The sequence below is a fragment of the Tinamus guttatus genome, unplaced genomic scaffold, assembly GCF_059628265.1.
Source record: "Tinamus guttatus ecotype Peru unplaced genomic scaffold, ASM5962826v1 Tinamus_guttatus_pri_ptg000356l, whole genome shotgun sequence".
NCBI classification, from domain to species: domain Eukaryota; kingdom Metazoa; phylum Chordata; class Aves; order Tinamiformes; family Tinamidae; genus Tinamus; species Tinamus guttatus.
The window spans coordinates 3,320,180-3,341,177 of record NW_028288890.1 but is presented as its reverse complement, the minus strand read 5'-3'; the positions used below and the strand labels follow the sequence as shown (position 1 = coordinate 3,341,177).

The window sequence follows — 20,998 nt, the reverse complement described above, 5'->3', positions numbered from 1 at the left end:
CATCAATCTCCCTAATTTACAATACACATTCCTGATGAAAAACAGCACAATTTTGATTTATAGTCAAATTCTGTCCTAAATACTCATAATTACACATTTGAGGTGGTGGAAGGATGTAAGAATAGCGTAAGAATGTGCTTAATGTTTAAGTTCAAAGTTTAGAATTGAATACACCTTTTCTTAAATGAAAATATTTGACCTGGAATCACTGAAATAAAATGAGTTTCCCACTACTCCTTAATACCTGCATATAAAATATTAAGATAGGTGACATAAAGAGATGTCCTCCTGAATGATCTTACCATCCATATTCTAATTGAATCAGCCAGGGAATATACTTGTGCAAATTCATCATTCAAAGGCACCTTGCCTCCACTGTTGACTGAAAACAAAAGAAAAGAGAGACCTGTTTATTTACTGCTCCATTTTAACACAACTTGACTACATAACTAAAATTATGCTAGAGCCTTTCTTTCATCTCTTACTCAACACTGGGAATTATTCCTGCTAGAAGAATAGGAAATAAAAACTGCCAAGTTCTGCACGCCTTAAATACATCAAAGGTACCTTGACAGAGCTATTTGCAAAGTTAAATTATGAATATCTCTCATCGCTTTTGCAAATTTTTTCTTTTCCTTGACTGCATGCATCATGTCCCCTATATATCCAAATATTCCTAATGCAAGCTGTTATCAGAACAAATCTCCAACGCTCAGTATTAACTTAAAAGTTGTATTAAGTTATAAAGATTTTTTCTTTTGTTTTACACTATGAGCTTCTAGAACAGATTTACAAAACCAAACTACAAAAATTAAAGACATGACAAAACAGCTGTTATCAAAAGTAGCCTGAAAATGACTATCAAGAAAAAGATGCTTCTGTTCAGAGTCTTCTCCTTTTATATTTTCACTTTACAGCACCACTTGCACATATTTAGGATGGCGCAGGTCAGTAAGTATCCTGACATTATAGTCTGCCTGAGGAAGACTAAGACAGATGAAGCTATTAACATAATAGTAGCATGGAGATCTTATCCAGCCATTAATACATTCCTGAGCTACAGCAGTTTTCAATCTTACTAAGCAAGTTATATCAACTGTCAGACAGTAAAAAATAACTAAAGGCAATAAGCAATAACCACTTTAGTCATCAAGTCAGTCTTTATGTCAGTCAATTTTACTTATAGCTTTGTAGCTCAAAATGTAAGATCCTTAGCTTCAAAATTGTGCCATAAAATGAAGGCTCTTAACTTTTCCTTCAGTGAAACTATTTAAAACTATTTAAAAGTAAATGCATTTTATTATCAATACTAAGAACATGTAAATAAGCTTAATGGAAGGTTTGTGCAACTTAAAGAGTTATTCATTTTACTTACTGAGAAGATATAAATTGCAATGCAAAGAACACTATACAAGTTAGAAGCTGAATATTACCTTTTATTAAAATAAATAAATTATATATACACACATTATATATACACACACACACATAATTGTTATTCTGATCTTAGAATACTCAGTCTCAGAAAACTGATCTTAGAATAACACCTTTGGAGATAATTCAGACCTCCTCCCCAAGAAAAATTTATAAATCTACGCAGTTGATCCTGATTTTTTAGAAAACACCTAATGAGAGTGGAAATTAATCTAAAAACTACTAGTTACCAGGAGCCACATTCTTCCAAATTAAAACTGCAGAAGAAAAACAAAAAACCCACAACTTCTTTGGCTTGTCTTTAGAATAAAGGCTTAGATTGTGTTGATTGTTAATGTTTGGAAAGATCTCTGAAGTTAAACGCACATAATAATAAACATAAATGATTTCCATCACACTCCAGTAATAAGGCCTACTTAGTCCTCCTAAACAATGACTGCAGTTTACCAATATGTTCTTTATATAATTGAAATATCTTATTAAAAAGTTTCACACTAAACTGATTTTTCAGCATTTGCAACCAAACTGTGATAAAGTCTCTTATAATCTTTAAGGCTTCATTATTAAGATAATCACTAATATTGGAGTTACCATATTTTTGAAGCTTCTCATATAAATCTGGAGTGAGATACACCAAAGCAGCAAATGTTGAGTTCACAGCTTGATCAACAGTAGAACCAGCAACTATATCTGTCTTTGGGGTCTGTTTTTTACATGCCTGAATAAGTCCTTTGAAAAGTTCAGATTTTTGCCCACAGAAATCCTGGGCAGGATCTGATTTTGCGAAGTCAATGAGAAAGTTACGGCAGTCGTCTCGGTGTGAGTTCCTAGTCTGGAAAGAACGTTAGAACACATTTAATATCCACTGAAAAACTTACTTCCACAATTAAGTTAACTTTCAGTATATCTTCTGCAGTTAAAACTAGTAAAAGGACAAAAAAATAACTATTTTTCATTTCCTTGAGCAAAAGACAGCAACTGCAGTTCTACAGCATACCTTTAATTAGTTTACCAACTAATCAAGCCTGAATCAAACATAGCGATTTCAGTGGGGAGGAGGGGGATGAAACAGTAGCCTAAATACCTCTTTTTTATCTTCACTGATTCGACTTGCTCCCACGGTTGCCTCAGGACACATCTGATGCCTGAAGACAGGTTTCCACAAAGGAGAATTAAGAACTGATGTTACTTTCACAGGAGGCAAATCTGTTTCGCTACCTAGTTCTGCGAGAAATTGAGAACAGATATTTCAATCACAAAAATGCTTTTGTTGGCTTTTAAGAGTAATGAAAATAGAACAGCATGTTAAAAATCCAGTAAAAAGTAAGTAAAGCAAGTAGAGCAAAAATATTTAAAAGGCCTCCTCATTTCGATAGACACAATGTGGATGTATCCTTCCTTTAATGTAGCATCAATATCTCACACCATAATGACAAGAGTACATTATGGAAGGGCTGTGCTCATAATGATAGAAGTTTCCAGAATGATTTACGAAACAGTCAAAAAGCTTCTTCACCAACTGCGCACCTAATAATTTGGCACATGTAAGCATGCATGTCTTAACAAAGGAGTAAAGTGAGCTATGGTAGGAACTCTTCAATTAGTTCTCTACATTCACACATAAGCAGCTGCAAGGTTTTCCATGATGAGTACTGACTACCTGATACTACCAAAAAGTCTTTAACAACGTTTAATTCCTGCAAGACATTGAAAAAATGTAGATTTAAGAAGCTACTGAAAACTGTTCTGGCATAAAATTCTATCTCTCTGTATTTTTATGGCACCCATCTCAACTAACATTTTGCATTTATCCTGTCTTGGGGCCCAAATCCTACATGTGCTTAACTTCTGGAATCAGTCAAACTAAACCTGTGAATTCACTAGACAGGTCTAAGATTAATGATGAGCCTAAGGGTTTTGAATAATGAGTTTTGTGTCAGGAGGGGATGCAACCCACACATACTGAACGTGCTCACTATATCACAGGAGTCACCAGAGTACAAGAACATAGCAGAATGGCCAGTTCAGCAAAGCTGGACAAATACAAATCAGAACCAAATGCCTACATCAAACGCTCTAAATCCCCACAATTTGTGGTCTAAGCTTGGTATATTTTTTCCCAATTTGCTGGCTACAGTTTCATACCAACAGTATGTGGCAGAGCAGGGCATTAGTGATGAAGCTCAAGAGAAAAAAGAGCCAAAGTTTGTGCAGAATCATGTACTACTTCAAAAATGTAATACAGCTTAATACGATTGTTTCCAAACGTCTGTCTCTTTCTAGTATTGGCCTTTCAATATTAAAAAAGTCACCGTGATCCCTGTGACAAGTCCATAGTCTAACAGAACAGGAGGCTTGTGGCACACAGGCCACAAGCAACGGGTACAGCCCTAAGACCAAAATGTATTCCTTACCTAGCCACCTAGCAAGCCTTCTGTCTTCAGACAAGCAAGGCCTACAAATCGAGCTTTATTCCCACAGCAGATCCAAAACATAAGGTTTTTGTGTCCCACAACTGCTGGGGCATTTCCGTGCACTCACCTCGGAGAGATTTGAGTGCCATACTCCGGGAAGCCAAGCGCCCCATCAGCCGCGATACGAGAAGCTGTAAATCCAGGCCCCAAGACACGGCAACATCTGGCAGGCCGTAAGCAGTGACGGAAAACTTGTAGCCCCACTCATTATTACTGCTGTCAGAGTGAAAGAGAAACTGCAGCCGTGGGCCAGCCTTAAAGGTCACTTTCTACAGAGCAACAAAACAGTCATTTTGCCAAATGTACACGACAAGAAAACGTTTCAGGGTAACCAATTTCCTTCAGCAACTGTGGCTTCTCAATACTATGTTTTCTCCATAACGGGCCCAACTTCCCCACCAGGTGAACAAGAAAGCCCTAGTCATAAGCAGCTTAGATTTCAATTCAAAGGCTTAACGAGGAATTTTATAGATACTTTTGCCTTTGAAAATGGAGCCATAAACCAGCAGGTAAATCCCCAACATGAGCAAGTATCATGGAAAAGCTGGAGTGCTCACGGGAAGCCCTAAACCTATTGTCTCAAGATGTAAGAAACCAGAGGGGCAGAGACATTTCACCCCTGTAACTGCTGGCACTTAAACATGATTATTGCTTTTCCCGTGAAAACTGTTCCTTTGAAAACAGGAACAGAGAGGGATTGTTTTGTTGTTATCCACTCCTCTTACTTGCAAACTTTTCTCCACTCCTCCCCGCTCCCACTTTAGAGGGGTTTAAAAAACATACACAGAAGGAAATAAACATTTTCAGATGATACGTTTTCCACAAGTACCATAAGCTTTTCCTAATCTTAGATATAACATCACTTGGTTCAGAATTTTAAAGGTGCTCACCTTAGGCCACTTGTCAGTGCCAACCTTTGTATCATAACGAGTTTTAGCACCTCTGGCATCAGTAAACTCCAAGTAATCATACCTGTGAAAATGCAACTCATTACTTCCAAAATTATTTTTTAAACGCTGGGGGAAAACGCCTGATTTCCACAGGTGCTGCGTTTCAGACTCCTAGTACCCCACCACAAGAGAACCACAGCTACATTATTCTAAGAAATGTATTTCATACTTTAATGCAACAGTCCCAGCAAGCATTTTCCTGCAGAATTTCTCCAAATCTATAGAATTGGTGATGGGTGTTAAATTTAGCATACAACTTAAGGAAACAGCAGCCTGATTTGTTACCAGGACAGACCAAACCAGTAACTTTGCCTAAAGAGACGGTGACTGTCAAAACAACATTATAAAACAATCAAGGGCAAAGTGAGCAAAATTCAGAGAGTATATCTGTGAATTTGTCAAGAGAGATGGCCTTCTGCATGAAACATTGAAGAAAATTACTCAAAATAACACATTTATGGTTAGAAGGATAATGAGGAATAAGAAATGGCACACTTGTAGAAGAGGAAGCACTCCTCACACCATGAAACATAACTTGCTACTCAGCAAATAGATACTAAAATCTTACACAGCAAAAGGTTAAGTTACCTCCGTTCGGTTTCACATTTTTCATCAAATTCCACCTCAAAATAAGTTGCCCCATGACAGAGGAAGACCGAGACCTCATGGCAATTATTCTCATAGTTGTGAGGAGATTCCATCGTCCATGTTCGCAGCACTACAGGTTGCTCTTGCTGCCAGCTTTCCATTTCCATCTGTATAATGAAAATGCACTCAGACACAAATCTAAAGCATTCAGAGAAGACACTAACACCAGACTTCTGCGTCTGTGAGTGAACTATGTAAGTGGCCACATGTATGCACAGAGTGACACTTAAGAGGTCACAACTTTGATGAAGAAATGAAGCATAAGCTATTTAAAAATTATTATTCTCCTCCATCATTCTCTGAATCCTTCCTCCTTCTACATGCCTTCTAGCCATCTCATTCCAGTTGCACTTTTTAGTATTCATACTCTTTCACTATGAGAACAAATATTTCCAGTTCTCCACTCAGTTTTTTACTACACATCCAATACTCAGAGTAGTTTTCCAACTCCTTTCAGATGCTCAACAATCACCTGAGTTTCTTACATCTCTGTTGCAATTTCCCTATTGCTTCACTGTACTTAACTGTACTTTATTTCGTTTCATAAAGCACTGCATAATTTTTCAGTGCAGTTAATGGCATTAATGCACACATACTTTTTAATGTGCATAAGAAATCCATTTTTAGACCTGCCTGAAAGAATTGGAAAGAGTTCCAATCAAGCAAAATGCTCAAAAGTACTAAAATTTTAACAGAAAAAATGTTCACATGAGAATGACCAAAGTGTGACAGACAATTCAGAAGTTCATAGGAAATCTCACACTGTCTGCATGTATCTTTAGTTACCTTATGAGGTTCACTACAAAGTTTTTTCAGTGGTTCTATCAAAGTGCTGAATCCCTGCAACAGGGTACAGTATGGAATGTCTAAAGTGCAAAAATCCAACAAGAAGATCACCTAGGAGAAAACACAGAGTTTTCATCAAAACACATTTAAATGTAATGATGCTTCCAGGGAGTAGTACAAAATCCCAATGTTCACTTACCAGCTGACGAGTTGCCATAGCAAAGACAGAGTTACTTATTTTCTCTACTATTGTTTTGCCACTATATTGAGATAAAAGTGACTGCAAAATCGTTCTGACATTTGACAGGAACTGGCCCACATCTAAAGAGAAAAAAAAAAAAAAAAAAAAAAAAAAAAAAAAACTTAATAGCCACCTTAAGAACTTACTACCACAACCTGCTTTATCAAAAACTATTAAGTTCATGGTGATGTGCACAACAGGAAAGACACCTGCTTCCCCAAAGAAGTAATATTCAGTTCAGAAAAGTTTTCTGTGATACTTCCATTGTCAGAAACAAGGCACTCAACAAAGAAATCTTTAAAAAAAAACAAAACAAAAAGAAACATTCAAACCAAAGAACTCAACATTGAGTCCTCCAGCACTCTAAGAACCGTTTCAGCGATCTCAGTGCCGTATAACCAGTTGCCTCCCCCCATAACTAGGAAATGCAGCTTACATAACAAGGAAGCTAGTAGTTTTTAGCTATACGTTTAGAAAATTTCTAAATGCAGTATAGTATCACAAAACAAATACTAAGTAATTTAAATAATTTTGCATAAATTCCCTGAGATCACATCTCCATTAATATTTGGCCCAATTCACCATTTAATCCTTTCAGAAAAACGTTGCTTTAGTGAAACACATCTTAGAAGTGTCCAGCTTAAGTATATTTCCTTCCTCTTGCTGTCACAGACATTTGGGAAAAATAAATGCCATCCACGCAGAACTGAATCAAAATAATGGGCATTTAAAAAAGAAACAAGATGCTCGGATCAGTTACAGAAGTCTGCAACTGTATTTTACCCAGGATCTGAACACCATAATTTACTGAAATGTTTTTCAAAGATTGTCCCAACACAAACTCAGCCATACCAATATTTTTAAATTGCTTGTTATGCCTATAAATTCCTTCTGAGAGATAAATGTTATGATAGTTATAAGTATGCCTCTCATGTCTGCTTGTAAACCCTTATTATATTCCTACACATAAAATCACATTTTAAAGCCTATTTAAAATACATTTGGTTTTGTACTCAGTCTCTGCACTTACAGTTTTTAAGTATTTCTACAGCAAGATCCTTAGCTGAATTATCGCTACCCTTAAGTTGCAGGTAGCACCATGAAAGGAGGCTACCCTGAACAGACCAGAACAAGGAAGACAAAACTGTGCCACTCTCTTGCTGTGCAACATCCAGCATCATCATTTCACACTGAAAAAATAAAACAGAGCAAAAGGATAATCTTTTCACATGCAGCTTGACACATTTTAAGCAGTAAGTAAAGCAGGACAGTCATTAACATCCTCCTCCAAAATTAACTGCAACTGTAACATATTGTATCATGAAGTAATGTGCTTCAATAAATCTGATATCATGAAGTAATGTGCTCAGTAAATCCTAATTTTAAACAGCTTGGCTACATTTGAGTCACTGGTGCTCTCAGCACATTTTTTCTCTTTATGATAAATGACCCTCCTCCTCCATTTACACTTCCCTTAGCAGCGTGACCAATTCTAACCACCCAATATAGGATGAATGTTTCTGTTTTCCTAGAGTTGATAGGTTGCCATGGATTCTCTTTAATGCTATGGAAAAAAACCTCCCCATCTCATACAGTACTTACCCTACCATTAGGAAATAGGAATTCTTGAAGAAAAATATTTATACTGGTAGGAAAACCTTAGACCACAGACATGAATAACTTTACCCAGGACAGGAACAGTGGTTTCTTTAGTATGTATCTTAGGCAGTTTGTGCTCAAATCCACACAAAAAATGAGAGCAGAGAAGTGGGAAGAGGAACAGCACATAGACACCTACCTCTCTTGCTGCCACTAGCAGAAGGGTGTCCATGACTGACAGAACTTCACTTATGTCAAAATCTGCAGAAACTCCTTTCTCTGGTAATAGTAAAAGTCCACTTGGATCTTGATCACTACAAAACAAAGATCTTAGTAACGAACAAGTCCAAAATATAAACTTGGTTATCCTAATGACCAAACTTGTAGAGGTCCTATTCTATCATTACCCTTAATCAAAGGTGTTCAGGGTCTAATGAATCCAAACGGCTAAAACCAATGTCAACCACCACTATGGACAATCATTTAAAAAAATTAAAAGACACACTAGCAAAAGCCTGTAAGTGTATGCTGTGGTTTTCAAAACAACTGTTACCCTTAGCAATACTTTATCTGCATAGCTTTCAGTTCATAAATAAGTTTAGCAGTAGTATTCTCCTACCTAAAACAAAGTCAGATAACTATTTTGTAGAACTATTTTCCAGATAAATTACTTTTATAAAAGGATTAAATATGAACTTATTAACAAACGTGAGGTACTAGATACAATTATTTTCAGTATCAAGACTCCTTACCTGAAGTGAGTGCATAGTGACCTGAAGGCAAGATGTACTGATTGTTTATGTTCTTGTTCTGTGATGTTTTTCTATAAAATAAAAAAGATTAATTTTTATGATATGTTCTATTTCCTTCATCTTTGAGAAAGAATCATAAATTCTGTATAAGAACACTAATGAGGCCAGGGAGAGGAAAGAATAATGAAAGTTTTGTTGATTACAGAAGGACCGCATTTGTACAAATCAAGAAATGACTTCAAACTACCTTTTTCATTAAAGTACTAATTTCTTAAAACTCCAGAATGTAGAAGTCTGACTCTGCTAAAACTGAGCAATCCTGCAGCAATGACTACATGTTCATCATTTTATGTCTTGCCAAAAAGAGGAATAATGGAATTTTTCAATTAAACAATTTATTAGTGTTACAATAGTAAGCAACTCAGTAGTGATGCAACAGCTCAGATTTTAGTCTGAAATCAATATATCAATGGAAGAAATGTGTTTGGTAAGACCACAAAGAGATCCACATATAAACACAGTTAAAATGCAACGTGGAACTACTTAATTTTCAATATTTCTATAGGATTAGAAGAAAGAGAAAAAGCAGAAAGAGGTTTTTATTTTAATGGGACTAAGTATACAGTATTTGATAATGAGAACTCAGATTTTGCCTCTTTTTTGCATAAAGAAATGTAACAGAACTCACAAAAGTGAGCACCAAACAACCATTTTCTCATTTCATCGTTTACCATCATGGTGAAGAGCTGGTGACGCCTGGTTTGTCTATCTGGGAAAAAGATTGCAGCTCCACTGAGTAACGTGTTCTTAACTTCCTGTTTCAGCATTTTCATTGGCATGAAGTTACTGTCCCCCGTGTCCACTACTGCTCGTAGAAAAAAGGAAACAAATGACAAGTCGAAATTAATGCTCCAACTAATTTAGTTAGTGGTACAGTTAAATGTGTTATTTTACACGTCCTTGCACCCCTGTTATATGCGTAGAAAATGAGGGGAGCTATTTTCACTTCTGGCAGAAAAGATCTTTCTAGGGACGTATTTGTTCAAATGAGTAAATTAATTCCAGGAACATTAAGACTTGTCAAGCATTCAAAGGTATTAAAGCTTTCAAAATGTAACAGATCCTGTAAAAACCTGCTTATCTCTGGGTTGCTCTTCAGAAGACTTAGCTAATAACAAACAAACAAAAAAATGTATTTGATCAAAGAGGGTGAAATCCTACTTCCAATGAAATCTAATGCGCAAGTCTTATTCTCTTCACTGGCTCCAAATTTTTGCCTGCACTTCTGTAAAACTTTGCAGGCTTCTCATAAGATCATTTATACTTATATAAAATATCATATGATCAGTGAATCTCAGTAAAATTAGTTAAAACATCACATTCCCTGCTGCATCAGGAAGGTAACAGATTCAAAAGAAATTTTCTATTGCAGCCACTTCTAGGCCACATTTTATCAGAAAAGTCTGCAAAATCATCTCAAAGGGCCAAAGAAAGTTTCACTGCAATAGACTACTGAATACATATTGACCTGAAGAAGCAAAAATAAGAGTAGCTGTTTTGGTCACGAGGAATTTTCCCAAATTCTAGCTATTGTAAAACACTTGTAAGCCAGAACAGAGAGTAGTTAATACATTCAATATAAATTACCTTCACACAAGTGTCTGTAAAGCTCTTCTGCGGCTTCTGTATGACCAGGTGTTTTGCTTTGAGAAGTTTCTTGAGGCTTACCAGTTTTATTGTCTCCAGTAAGCACAGAGAAGCAGCTCTGGAGAAGCTGCAATAGCACTGTTTGAGCAAAGATGCATTCTTCCCTCGGGCTATAGGAAAACATAAAACAGAAGTAAAAACTAGAGAAGGAGAAGACAGAGTTGCTATCTCAGATGAATAAAAGACATTCAAAGTAGAGAACACAGCCAAAAATGTATAACTACCAGCTAAATAAATCTGCAACTCAAGCTTCTACATAACATTATAGTTAAAAACCCATATGGCAGAAATGTTATTTATGTAAATGATGCAGTTTAGGATACATATACACAGATTTGTGCTTTACCATATAGCAAAGATGTGACTTACTTTTGGTGAAGCTTATTGTAAAAATTCCAGAACAGCTGCAAATCAAGGCCTGTGAAATCTAAAAATGACTTGTATTTTAATCCACTGTCTTTCTGTTGAACCTTAAAGAGACAAAGAAAATACAGGGCTGAAAAGATTAGCTTCAAACACAGCATATTTACAAAGAGTAGATCCCTGAGCACTGGACTTAAGGCAGACTATTTTCCTATAAATCTTCAGTTAGCCTAAGTTCTTTCACCTGCTTATATTTCTGATGTCTAGATGTTACATTTATGCTGAAACCTTCCTCCTTACAAAGCACTCTCCTCCTTACAAATGCCTTGTTCTGTCCCTCTCTCTCCAGAAAGAGACTTTGCGACCTTTGCCTCTTTGCATAATGTGGTTGGAGTAAATAGGTCCTAAACTTATAGTGCAGATACAACAGACAAAACAAGATGCACAGGGTTCAGAATCCAAAGCTGAAAGGCACTGAAGCATGAGCTATACAAACAATATATTTCAAAGAACACAGAACATGTTTTAATCTATGCAGCTTTCCTAGATATCTTTCTATGCATCTTTATCATGTTTGCTTCAGAAATAGCTTCGCTACTTAATGGAGCATCCTTCTGTTGCACTGAGTTTACCCAATATTGGAATCTAATGCTGAGAGATGATCCTTAACTCTCTTCAGGACATAAGTGAACGTATTCCTAGTCAACTTTAGCAAGAACTCATAGAACCCAATCTTCCAGAAACATTTTTCCCCTTGCAGAATGATACTATTAATTATTACCATTACTTATTAGTAACTATTTGATTCATCTATTCACAAGGCTATTGATTTACTATTAGTATAATATTATTGTTTTGTAGCACAGCAAATATATACTTAACAAAAGTTAAAAAGTAAAGATACCAGGTCCTGGGCAAGCTGCTGGATGAAGTGAAGTGTCTTCAGGAGAAGAGTTGTGCCACAAACTGTGTCATCATCCACCTTCTTGCACTGCAAGCAGTTCATGCTCCTACTGGGCTCCTCTCGCATAGGCCGAAGATACCCAAGAACATTCAGGCCTTGAACACCCAATCGCTCTGCAGTCTCTTGCCTCGTGCACAAGAACTTTATCATTAAGTACTGGAAGGATAAAAAACACAGGACAAGATTTGGTTTTATTTGTTTATAAACTAGGCAGTCATAAGAGGCAGGTGCACAGACGAGCAGAGCAGTTGGGGCTGAGCAGGGCTTATTGCCTGTCAGTTACCCCCAGGCCTTTAAGACACTAGGTTTGAGATTCAGACTAAGCTTGGTGTCCTCACTTACATACCCTCCATCTCCCAAAATGTCATTCTGATGGATCTGCAAACTCTATACACATCTGCAATGTTATTTAATTCATTATCAGTTTCATTCGTTCTCTATGCTCTATTTCTTGTCTCTATAGCTACAGGATTTTTGTAGGTGAAAACATACCAGCTGCATTTAAAAGCAGACAGAATATCAGCAAGAAATATTTACAGCACACTTTTATGCAATCTGTACACAGTAAAACATAAAACTTGTGGCTGATGGGAACAGCAAGTTCCAAGTATACTTAATAATTTTGTACACTCAGAAGTGTAAGGCCATACATGTTACATGGTCAACAGAAGAATATCTCGTCAAGTGGAGGAAGCTTTGGAAAAAAATGCCAGTTGGTTTATAAGTGTCCTGCTGATTTCCACAGTACAAAAAAGAGTTTGGGGAACTATTGATGCCAGAAACAAAGTGCAGTGTATGAGAATTAAAATTCCCTACAAAACAAAATCCGTGTTCTGTCACTCTTGAAATGGAGAAGTCCCACACTCCTTGGGGAATTCAGTCTAGCCCACTGAACTACTGAGTAACTGTTTTCCACTTAAAATAAAGGTTGCAGAATTTAGCCCTAAAAGAGTAAATGCTGTAACAATGCAGCTGTTAATTGTTTTCAAAATTAAAATGCAGTAACAATCATGTCATCCTTTTTAGAAATATTTCTAAATCCCCCTTTTAGCCCCTTCTAAACCCCCTTTTAACCGAGCGCCTTTGATTTTTACCTCTGCCCAGACTAGTTATATGTGCATGAATAGAAGTTATGCTTATTTCAACTGGTATTACAACTTTGCTCGTTGTGATGAGGCTAATGAATTTGCATGGTTTCTTACTTGGGCAACTCGGCATTGCTGCATTTTGACATCAACCTCATCCCATTCTTCTTCCACCTCAAACCAGCCGATGGGATCATCATCTCCCAGATCATCACCCGAACAACTGCTCCTGTGTATAAAATAATTTAACAATGTTTTTAAATAAAAAATTTAAAGAAACTGCCAAGCTGCTTTTATGCTGCTGCAGTATTTTCAGCATGTTATTCTGGAAAAAGGTTAGAGAGATGAAACAAACTTTCACATATGCAAACTTTTGAATATACAAACTAAGAATATTTTAAAATAATTTAAGAAAATCTCTGCTGAGCTATGGACCCTAACCTCCCTTCATTCTTAATGTCATTTAATTGAGGCTGAGGCTAATAGCGATTACTGCTGCCCGTTATCATAGATCTGCACATAAAGTAGAGATTTTGTTTTATTACATACTTTTTTAAACTGGTCTTTAAATTGAGAGGTTGAAAACAATAGCTACATGTTTTTGCCCTCGCAAACATCTAGTTAACATTCAATAAAGTCAGACAAGTAGCTATTAAATGCTGCATTACTTTTTAAGTCACTTGGAGCAAATCTCAGTAGTTCAAATAGCTTTGCAAAAAAAAATGGTATAACATTTACTTTCAACATTTTCATGACAAAAAGTCGACATATACCTGTTTTTTAAAAATCGCTTAAACTCTGGTAACTTCCATTTATCATATCTTTCAAATCTTCTGAAATGTTCCTCTGCATGGAATTTTTCCGAAGAACTATTATAGGCAAACACCAGCCCACACTGGGCCCCAATGGCACCTCTTCGAACCTAAAAGAGCAAATCCAGAGCAATGTATATAAAAGCTGAAAATAAAACTGTTGCTTTCACAGAAGAGTGTTATGCACTGACAAAACTGATCTCTGGAATCACACTATGATTTTTACCTAAAGAATTAAGATGGAACTGTTTAGGGAAGAGTTATGAAAGCTTTTGAAACCCACTCAAAAAAAAGAAAGATCACATGTACAGTTAATGTTCACTATCTTATGACCGTGCTAGTGCAAAGCTACAGTTCCGCATATGGATTCTTACTGTATATACACACATGCTTTTTAAAAAATTTCCTCCGATTTACATAAAATCAAAAATCTAACGTAACAGTATTTAATCAACAAATTACAATTTCATTAAGAGGTTTTTTTTTTTTAATTCAACATTATTGTTAGGGAAGAAAAAAAGCCTTTGACTTGCAAAGCAAAAGGAAAGTACATACCTTTATTCTAATTTGTGTCACCTGAAATGAAGATTCAGTTCCAGTAGAAAGAATGATACTTGCTCTGGTCTTCCCAGTTTCGGTAAGGAAACCTAAAGACACAGCGGAAACGGAATGAAACTGGAAGGATTCTTGATGTAAAAAGGTTGGTGCAAAACTATACAGTGAAATGCCATAGCTGATTTGAAAATGTTTCCAAATACAAGGATAAAAGACACATAGATGGTATCATGCTAGTATAGGCTCCTGCAGGGCATACAGATGTTGGAATTGCTGTAGATATTGCAGTGTGTTTCCCCTCTACTGTTTAGTAACAACTCCCAAATATTATTTTGGCTTGTAGCTCTGTTCGTGGATAATTCGCTCTTCCTCAAACTACCACCCACATAAGAAGGCAATCTACAAAACAATTTGAGAAATCTGAAATCACATGCATAAGCGAGCAAGCAATATAAGCCTGATTTTCTGTCACAATAGTGTTCATTTAAAAGTAGTAAGGCGTAAAATAGTACACAGGTTTTTCCAGAAAGATTAGGAGAAACTTCGGTTAAACAAGAGGCCAAGAAACACAAACTACCCTCCTACAGTTGCACCCAGTGCGTATTTTAGAATATATTTTATTAATGTAGGTAAGTTTTAAAGAATTAATAGTTATGCATAGTGACCGAAAAATTCAGTAGTTTCTACCATAGGTCTCCATCAATTTTGAGGAAATGAACTGTGAGCGATTCCTGACTTCTCCCCACAAAATGTGCTCAAGTATAATCTTCTTTGCGCCAGTTTACTGCTCACATCACACACAACGTCCGTAACTTAAGACTTTGCTCTTACCATCCCCTGTCCAGGGCTCCACAAGCAGGTTTTCAGGTCCTGATTTATCTTCTTTCCCCTTTACATCGCATGCTTGCAAGGTTAGTCGCAAAGGTTTTCCTAAATAAGCACATCAACAGGTTTGTCAACTTTGTAAAACATGAAACCTCTTTCCAGTTTTAGGTTCTTCACACAGAAAACAATGGAACTAAGAGAATCACAGAACTATGAATTTTTTTTACCAATGTCGGACAAAGAGGAGGAGGAGCTGGAGTGTTAGAGACCTGCTGGTCTAACGTTATAGCTAAAGTTTTACATCTGGACACGTGAACAGAAACTCATGTTCCTTCAACTGTTTGCACACTTCAGAATTCACAGTACATGCAATACGACTCTTTTGTTGCAAAAAGTAACGGCTATTTGGAGAAAATTGAACAATTTTCAAATGTTTTGAAAGGAAATACTATTATAATTACAAAGGTATTTAGTAATAGTAATAATAGTAATAGTTGGCACAAGCTAAGTGGTAGTGACAAAACATAATACATAGTAGTGTGTATATGTGCATGTGCAAATGTGTGCAAGAGAGACTACTTATTGACACTAAACAGGAAAAAGGAATAGTTGGAGATAAGAAATGCAGATAGCACCAAATAATTCAATACAATATAAACACTATCACTGTCTTGACTTCAGGGCCACTGTCTATGAAGCTCATGCTTCTTCCCCTCAAAATTACATAATCTGTTTTCATGCTTGGGACACAGAAAGCTTTCTTTTTTACCAATTTCTATGGCAGGTAAGGTATATGTTCTTCATGATAATCATTAATTGTATGTCTCATAAGATTTTAAGCCTTAGCAGAGGAAGTAAAACCACTTAGAAAGCTGTATGTTGTATTAAGTAAAGGATCCAACAATTATTCATTTACCATATTTATACAGCAGGTTCTGCCTAACTGTGGCCATAGAAGCAATAAGTGATGAAGCTTTGTATGGAGTGTCCAGATGATCAGTGATTGTACAAAGGGAACTCAGCACTTTAGCAACACTCCCTCTGGCTAAGGCGAAGGCCAAGAGTGTAAGTTCAACTTCGGGAGTGGTGCAACAACTGCAGAGAAAAAAATAAAAAAGTAAAAAACAGACATGAAAGAAAATTCAGAAAAGAAACCCGAGTTAGAAAAATCAAGTACATTAAGTATGACTTTAATGTGTGATACCTCTTTCTCATGTGTTAGCCTATCTGGAGAACTCTTTTAAGCCATCAAATTATAATACTTAGTAGCTATGTGGCTTGCTGCACTTACTGGAATAAACACTGTATATCTCGTTTTAGAGAGAAATCTGCAGAGGAATAAAATGTCCTATTCCATGCAAGCCGAGTCTCCTGAAGATTCAGGTATGAACTGAACCTCCAGATTCAGGTGTGAACTGAATCTGGCCCTCTGGATGCTCTGCTTTTTCCTGGAGGAGACGAGGACCAGAGCACACAGCCTAAACTCCCTGCACAAATCGCACTGGTTTCTTGGGTGGGTGGTGTTGCAGCAGGCTCTGTGAAAACATGGTTTCTCCAAGCAGCAGTCACAGCTGCAAAGCCCACATGTCCCTTAGTACTGGCAGCTCAGCCCATGTCAGGCTGTGACAGTCGCATCAACTAGAGTAGTTTTTGCCAATAGCTATTCCAGCTTTTCCTTTTTTCCTAGCATCAGTAGTCCCAGGTTGGCCTGGTCCGTGGCCAGAGGTGCAGTCACAGTATAGGCTCATGTAAACAAAACCAACCTTTGACCTTTGAAATTATTTGGAGTCGCAACTTATTCTTGCTCATCAAACTTCCCCCAACCCCTTTTAAGCCACTGTGCATCATCTTAATGCTGAATTACATTACCATACTGCATTTCAAATCAGAGGTAGGCACTCTGCTTTTACATAAACACAAATGGGGCTTGAATTAAAAATCTAAGGTGTCAATTCTTAATGATGGATTTTTTTCCAAAGTACTAAAAAAGAGCAGATAAATACAAATAAGAAAAATATATCTGCCATAAAAATTCATCTGAATCCTTTTCCACTGCATTAGAACACATGAACACAATCTCACCTTGTTATTCTTATCAGGAAGCTATCTACTTCTTCCAAAACATTTGGAGATAAGAAACTTGAAAAATCTGTTGAGCCTGGTGTTAGGGACAGAGGTGGCATGTGTTGCAGTGCTTTCCTAGTTAAAAAAAAAAAAAAAAAAAAAAAAGGAGTATAACATCAGAAATCCATTCAGAATCAAAGAAAGTCTTTTGGGAAGAATGGGAAGTTTGAATCTTTACTCTTCCATGATTAGGCACCTACAGGCATTATCTATTTACACAGATAATATGTTCAAAAAGAAAAGACAGCACTGCATTCTAGCTGGAGAAAATTCAACAACAGTTCAGTAATCTTGAATCTCTCAAACTTACTTCAAATGACACACAAGTAAATCAATGGCTTTGAAACAAACCTCCTACAAGCAGCGAATGTGTCTAAATACTACCTTAAAAAGTTACAGAATTTAGCAAGGGGATCCTTCCGGTCAATGCTTTCCTTAAAAACGGAAAGTTTGCCTTGAAATTCTTTTAAAATAATTATGAAAACTACAAAGACTTTTAGCTGAGGTCAGATTTTTTGTTTGATTTCCTAAGGTAGTGTAATAATCACTGAAAATAGTAATTCTTAAAAAAATATACTGCTACCATCTTGCTTGTAAATGTAATTGAGTTATTAACAGTAAGACCACTTGCCTTTGGGCAAAAGTTTTATCTATAGATACAATGCATACCAGTAAATACTCCCAATTCTATTCTTCCTCTCTTAATAGTGCATCTTTCTAATTTTGCAAAATTTTAACTCATTTTGAATTTAGCAAAATCTAATAAATAGAATTACATTGTATGGAAAACAAATATGTTATTAAAAACCTTGAAATACTCAAATGTTTAGTGTTAAGAAGTTTTAAGTTTCTGATTCAAACTAGTGAATCACGCATGGTAAATATTTTAGTAAAAAGAGCAATTAGGTAAATAATAAATAGGGGATTATGATGAGCCAAAGTATATATTAAGAAGCAGCAGCAGCAAAATAAAGTCTGTTCAAAGATTAAAATATCTGAATTATCACTGAAACCATTTGCAACTGTGTAATGCCCAGGTGTCCAGGGTGGCTATTGAGGATGGGCAGTTGCATCAGAGTAATTCCAATTCTGAAGTTTGGTTTTCACTGAATTCATAACTCTTGAATGCAGTTTTTCAGTCCAGATTTCCTCTTTTTAAAGGCCATAGGAGACCAAGATTCCTATTATCCTCCTATCAAATATCTAAACTGCAGTGTAAATGAAGGCTCTCACTTTAGCAAAGCTGCACAGCTCTGAACTGTCCTCAGGCAGGCATAAGCAGCATAAAGTTATCTAAACTTTAAAGAGGTTTCATAGATGAGACAAACTGCAGATAGGCCTAATGGACTTTAGCCTGCAGTACTCATTAACCTAATGACAGTAGTGCTCTTAGGCCGGGTGGCATCACGCTAACTAAGCTCTATAAAAGTTGGCGTGGGTGTGTTGCGATTTCGTTAGGATTCCAATCCTCGAAGTCATCGAGCAGGAGGGTTTGGCAGTTGGACAAGGAAACGCTACGGAGCGGAGCCAACTGCCACAAGACAAACATCTGCGCAGAGATACTGCGTATACCCGGCCCTGTCCCCATGTAACGCACGGCAGGGCGGTACGCAAGCAAAAACTGTTGAAAACGAGCAAAATGGAGCTCCGTTCAAAAGTGAGCAATATTCATGAGCCACAAAATTAAAAGAAAAAAACAGTTACTTTTAGGCTTCCTGAAAATATTACGAGACAAAGGATAGCTGTTCTTTTTTTCGGTGGTCATTTAGTTGTGACCAAACTACTAAGTTACTTACAAAGCACAGGAGAACCATATTTGTGCTGGTATGTGCAAAAGTATAAAGCAGAAATACCGAAATTTAAACAATCTGATAGTTAGGATGACGTTTAAACACCTTAATGGAGGGAGCGAAAACCAGTTACACGAAGTAAATTAGTTGACAAAGGCTGGAAGTAGTTGCAAAGACAAGGAGGTTTGGTACTTACTGAGTATTTTGTAAGATAGTGTGAACAAATGCTGGGTTTGTTTCCATGGAAGCTGTTACCAGAGAGGTCAGTAGAGACCAGTACCAGATAGCTGAAGCATCGCATACTGAGACGCCCACCTTCTTAACCCTTTGATAACCAAATGCCCTGAGTCCATGGATCCTTGTATCACACCCATCACTAAGGCAACGCTTGATATTTATCTGTACATCTAACAGAAAAAAAACACAAAACAGATTTTTTTCTCCCATTTGCTCTGTTAGACCAGACATAGAACTCAAATATTCAAAACAAGAATTACTGCAAAAGCTCTTGAACAACTCCACATGTGTATTTCTTGAACATGCAACTGCCATGTTAGAAAAAAAAAAAAAGCTTCTGAATGGCCTGCTCTGATTCACTGCATTGTACCATGGCCCTGTACTACTAGAAACTAAGAAAAAAGGAAGTAAAAAGACTCTCAAAGGGGAAGTCAAACCAATACCAGCACTAATCAAACCTAAAAAAGGGAGATTCTCACAAAAGTTCTTGACCATTTTGCAGAGAAAAGGTTCTCTTAACCATGTTTGAAGAATAACATGCCCAAAGCCTCTTTCTGTAGCTGTGAGAGTTATCTTAGTGGAAAGCATCAGATTGAGCTGAAGAGACATCTGTGAAGGTTCTTTGGAAGCAACATCTTTGCTGTGATTGATTCCAATATAGCACCCACAGATCTACCAGGCTTAAAAATAACACTACTTAGAAACCCTTAGCATAAAACCTGCTTCATGAAAGTCATCTGACTGCTCCTCAGAGTTTTTCTAGGGGAAAAAAAAAAAAAAGTGTCTCAGAAACAGATCTTTTGCTAGATAATAGTATCTAACATAAGGTACTTTTGCTTGCGGAGTGTACCATAATGTTGCCCAATACCTTCACATTGAGAGGTTGAAACTGCATCTTTAATCATTCCAGCTATTCTACCCTTAAACTGAGGTACAGATGCCATGAGAAAGACTCTTTAATGGACTAATCATTAAACAACAGTCAAAATTTCTCTGACCTAAGGGCTAGGTCAAAAGTTTCTGCTGTAACAACTGACATTTCAACACTCCATTCTGTGACATTCCCTACATTTCACCTTCAGGAAAGAGCAACAAGACAATATGCCAATGGTATATTTATGGACTCACACATCTGACTAATGTTAGCGTTTTCCAACAACGTTACGTAGCCAGTGATATTGCTTGGAATGTGAACATCTCGGACCTCCTGGAGACTGCTGGCATTCCTTCCCACCGCCACCGTAACTTGCTGTGGCATATAACTCTGGTCATTAGCTGCCACTGCTATAGACAGATGTCTCAAAACAACATCTGGTTTCATCTTTAAACTGCAAAGTAAAGAAGAAAAAAATAGTTCTTGCAAAGAGAAGATAAGACAAATGCTACAGTTTTAGCTAAAACTTTATCCTGTTTTTACTTTTGCAAGTATAGATAAACTTGTTGGAAATTATCTAATAATTCACAAGTTTCAAATACCAACCACCGCATCTATAATAGAGGTTGGAAAGCTTAGCTACAAAACAAGGACACGTGTCAGTGTGGAAGAGGCATATATCTTACAGATGAATACTTTTCTTGCTGGTTAGGCTTTTAAACATTAAGCAAAGATTATCATGACTTATGTTTTCAAATTAGTTCATCTGTCACTCAAT

The 20,998-nt window shown here is 36.7% G+C and overlaps 1 protein-coding gene across 1 annotated transcript in view; it reads right to left on the bottom strand.

The window, feature by feature from the left end:
• ZZEF1 (zinc finger ZZ-type and EF-hand domain containing 1) overlaps positions 1-20,998 on the bottom strand; it is a 53,896-nt gene that overhangs the window by 27,082 nt on the left and 5,816 nt on the right. The window contains 23 exon segments of the mRNA XM_088530106.1: positions 303-382; positions 2,026-2,266; positions 2,519-2,658; positions 3,976-4,177; positions 4,799-4,880; positions 5,447-5,613; positions 6,293-6,403; positions 6,492-6,613; positions 7,564-7,723; positions 8,332-8,446; positions 8,885-8,955; positions 9,616-9,749; positions 10,532-10,701; positions 10,961-11,061; positions 11,859-12,074; positions 13,121-13,232; positions 13,777-13,925; positions 14,371-14,462; positions 15,202-15,300; positions 16,112-16,290; positions 17,278-17,394; positions 19,306-19,516; positions 20,475-20,674. Of these exon segments, the coding sequence (XP_088386232.1) occupies positions 303-382; positions 2,026-2,266; positions 2,519-2,658; positions 3,976-4,177; positions 4,799-4,880; positions 5,447-5,613; positions 6,293-6,403; positions 6,492-6,613; positions 7,564-7,723; positions 8,332-8,446; positions 8,885-8,955; positions 9,616-9,749; positions 10,532-10,701; positions 10,961-11,061; positions 11,859-12,074; positions 13,121-13,232; positions 13,777-13,925; positions 14,371-14,462; positions 15,202-15,300; positions 16,112-16,290; positions 17,278-17,394; positions 19,306-19,516; positions 20,475-20,674 (3,271 nt within the window).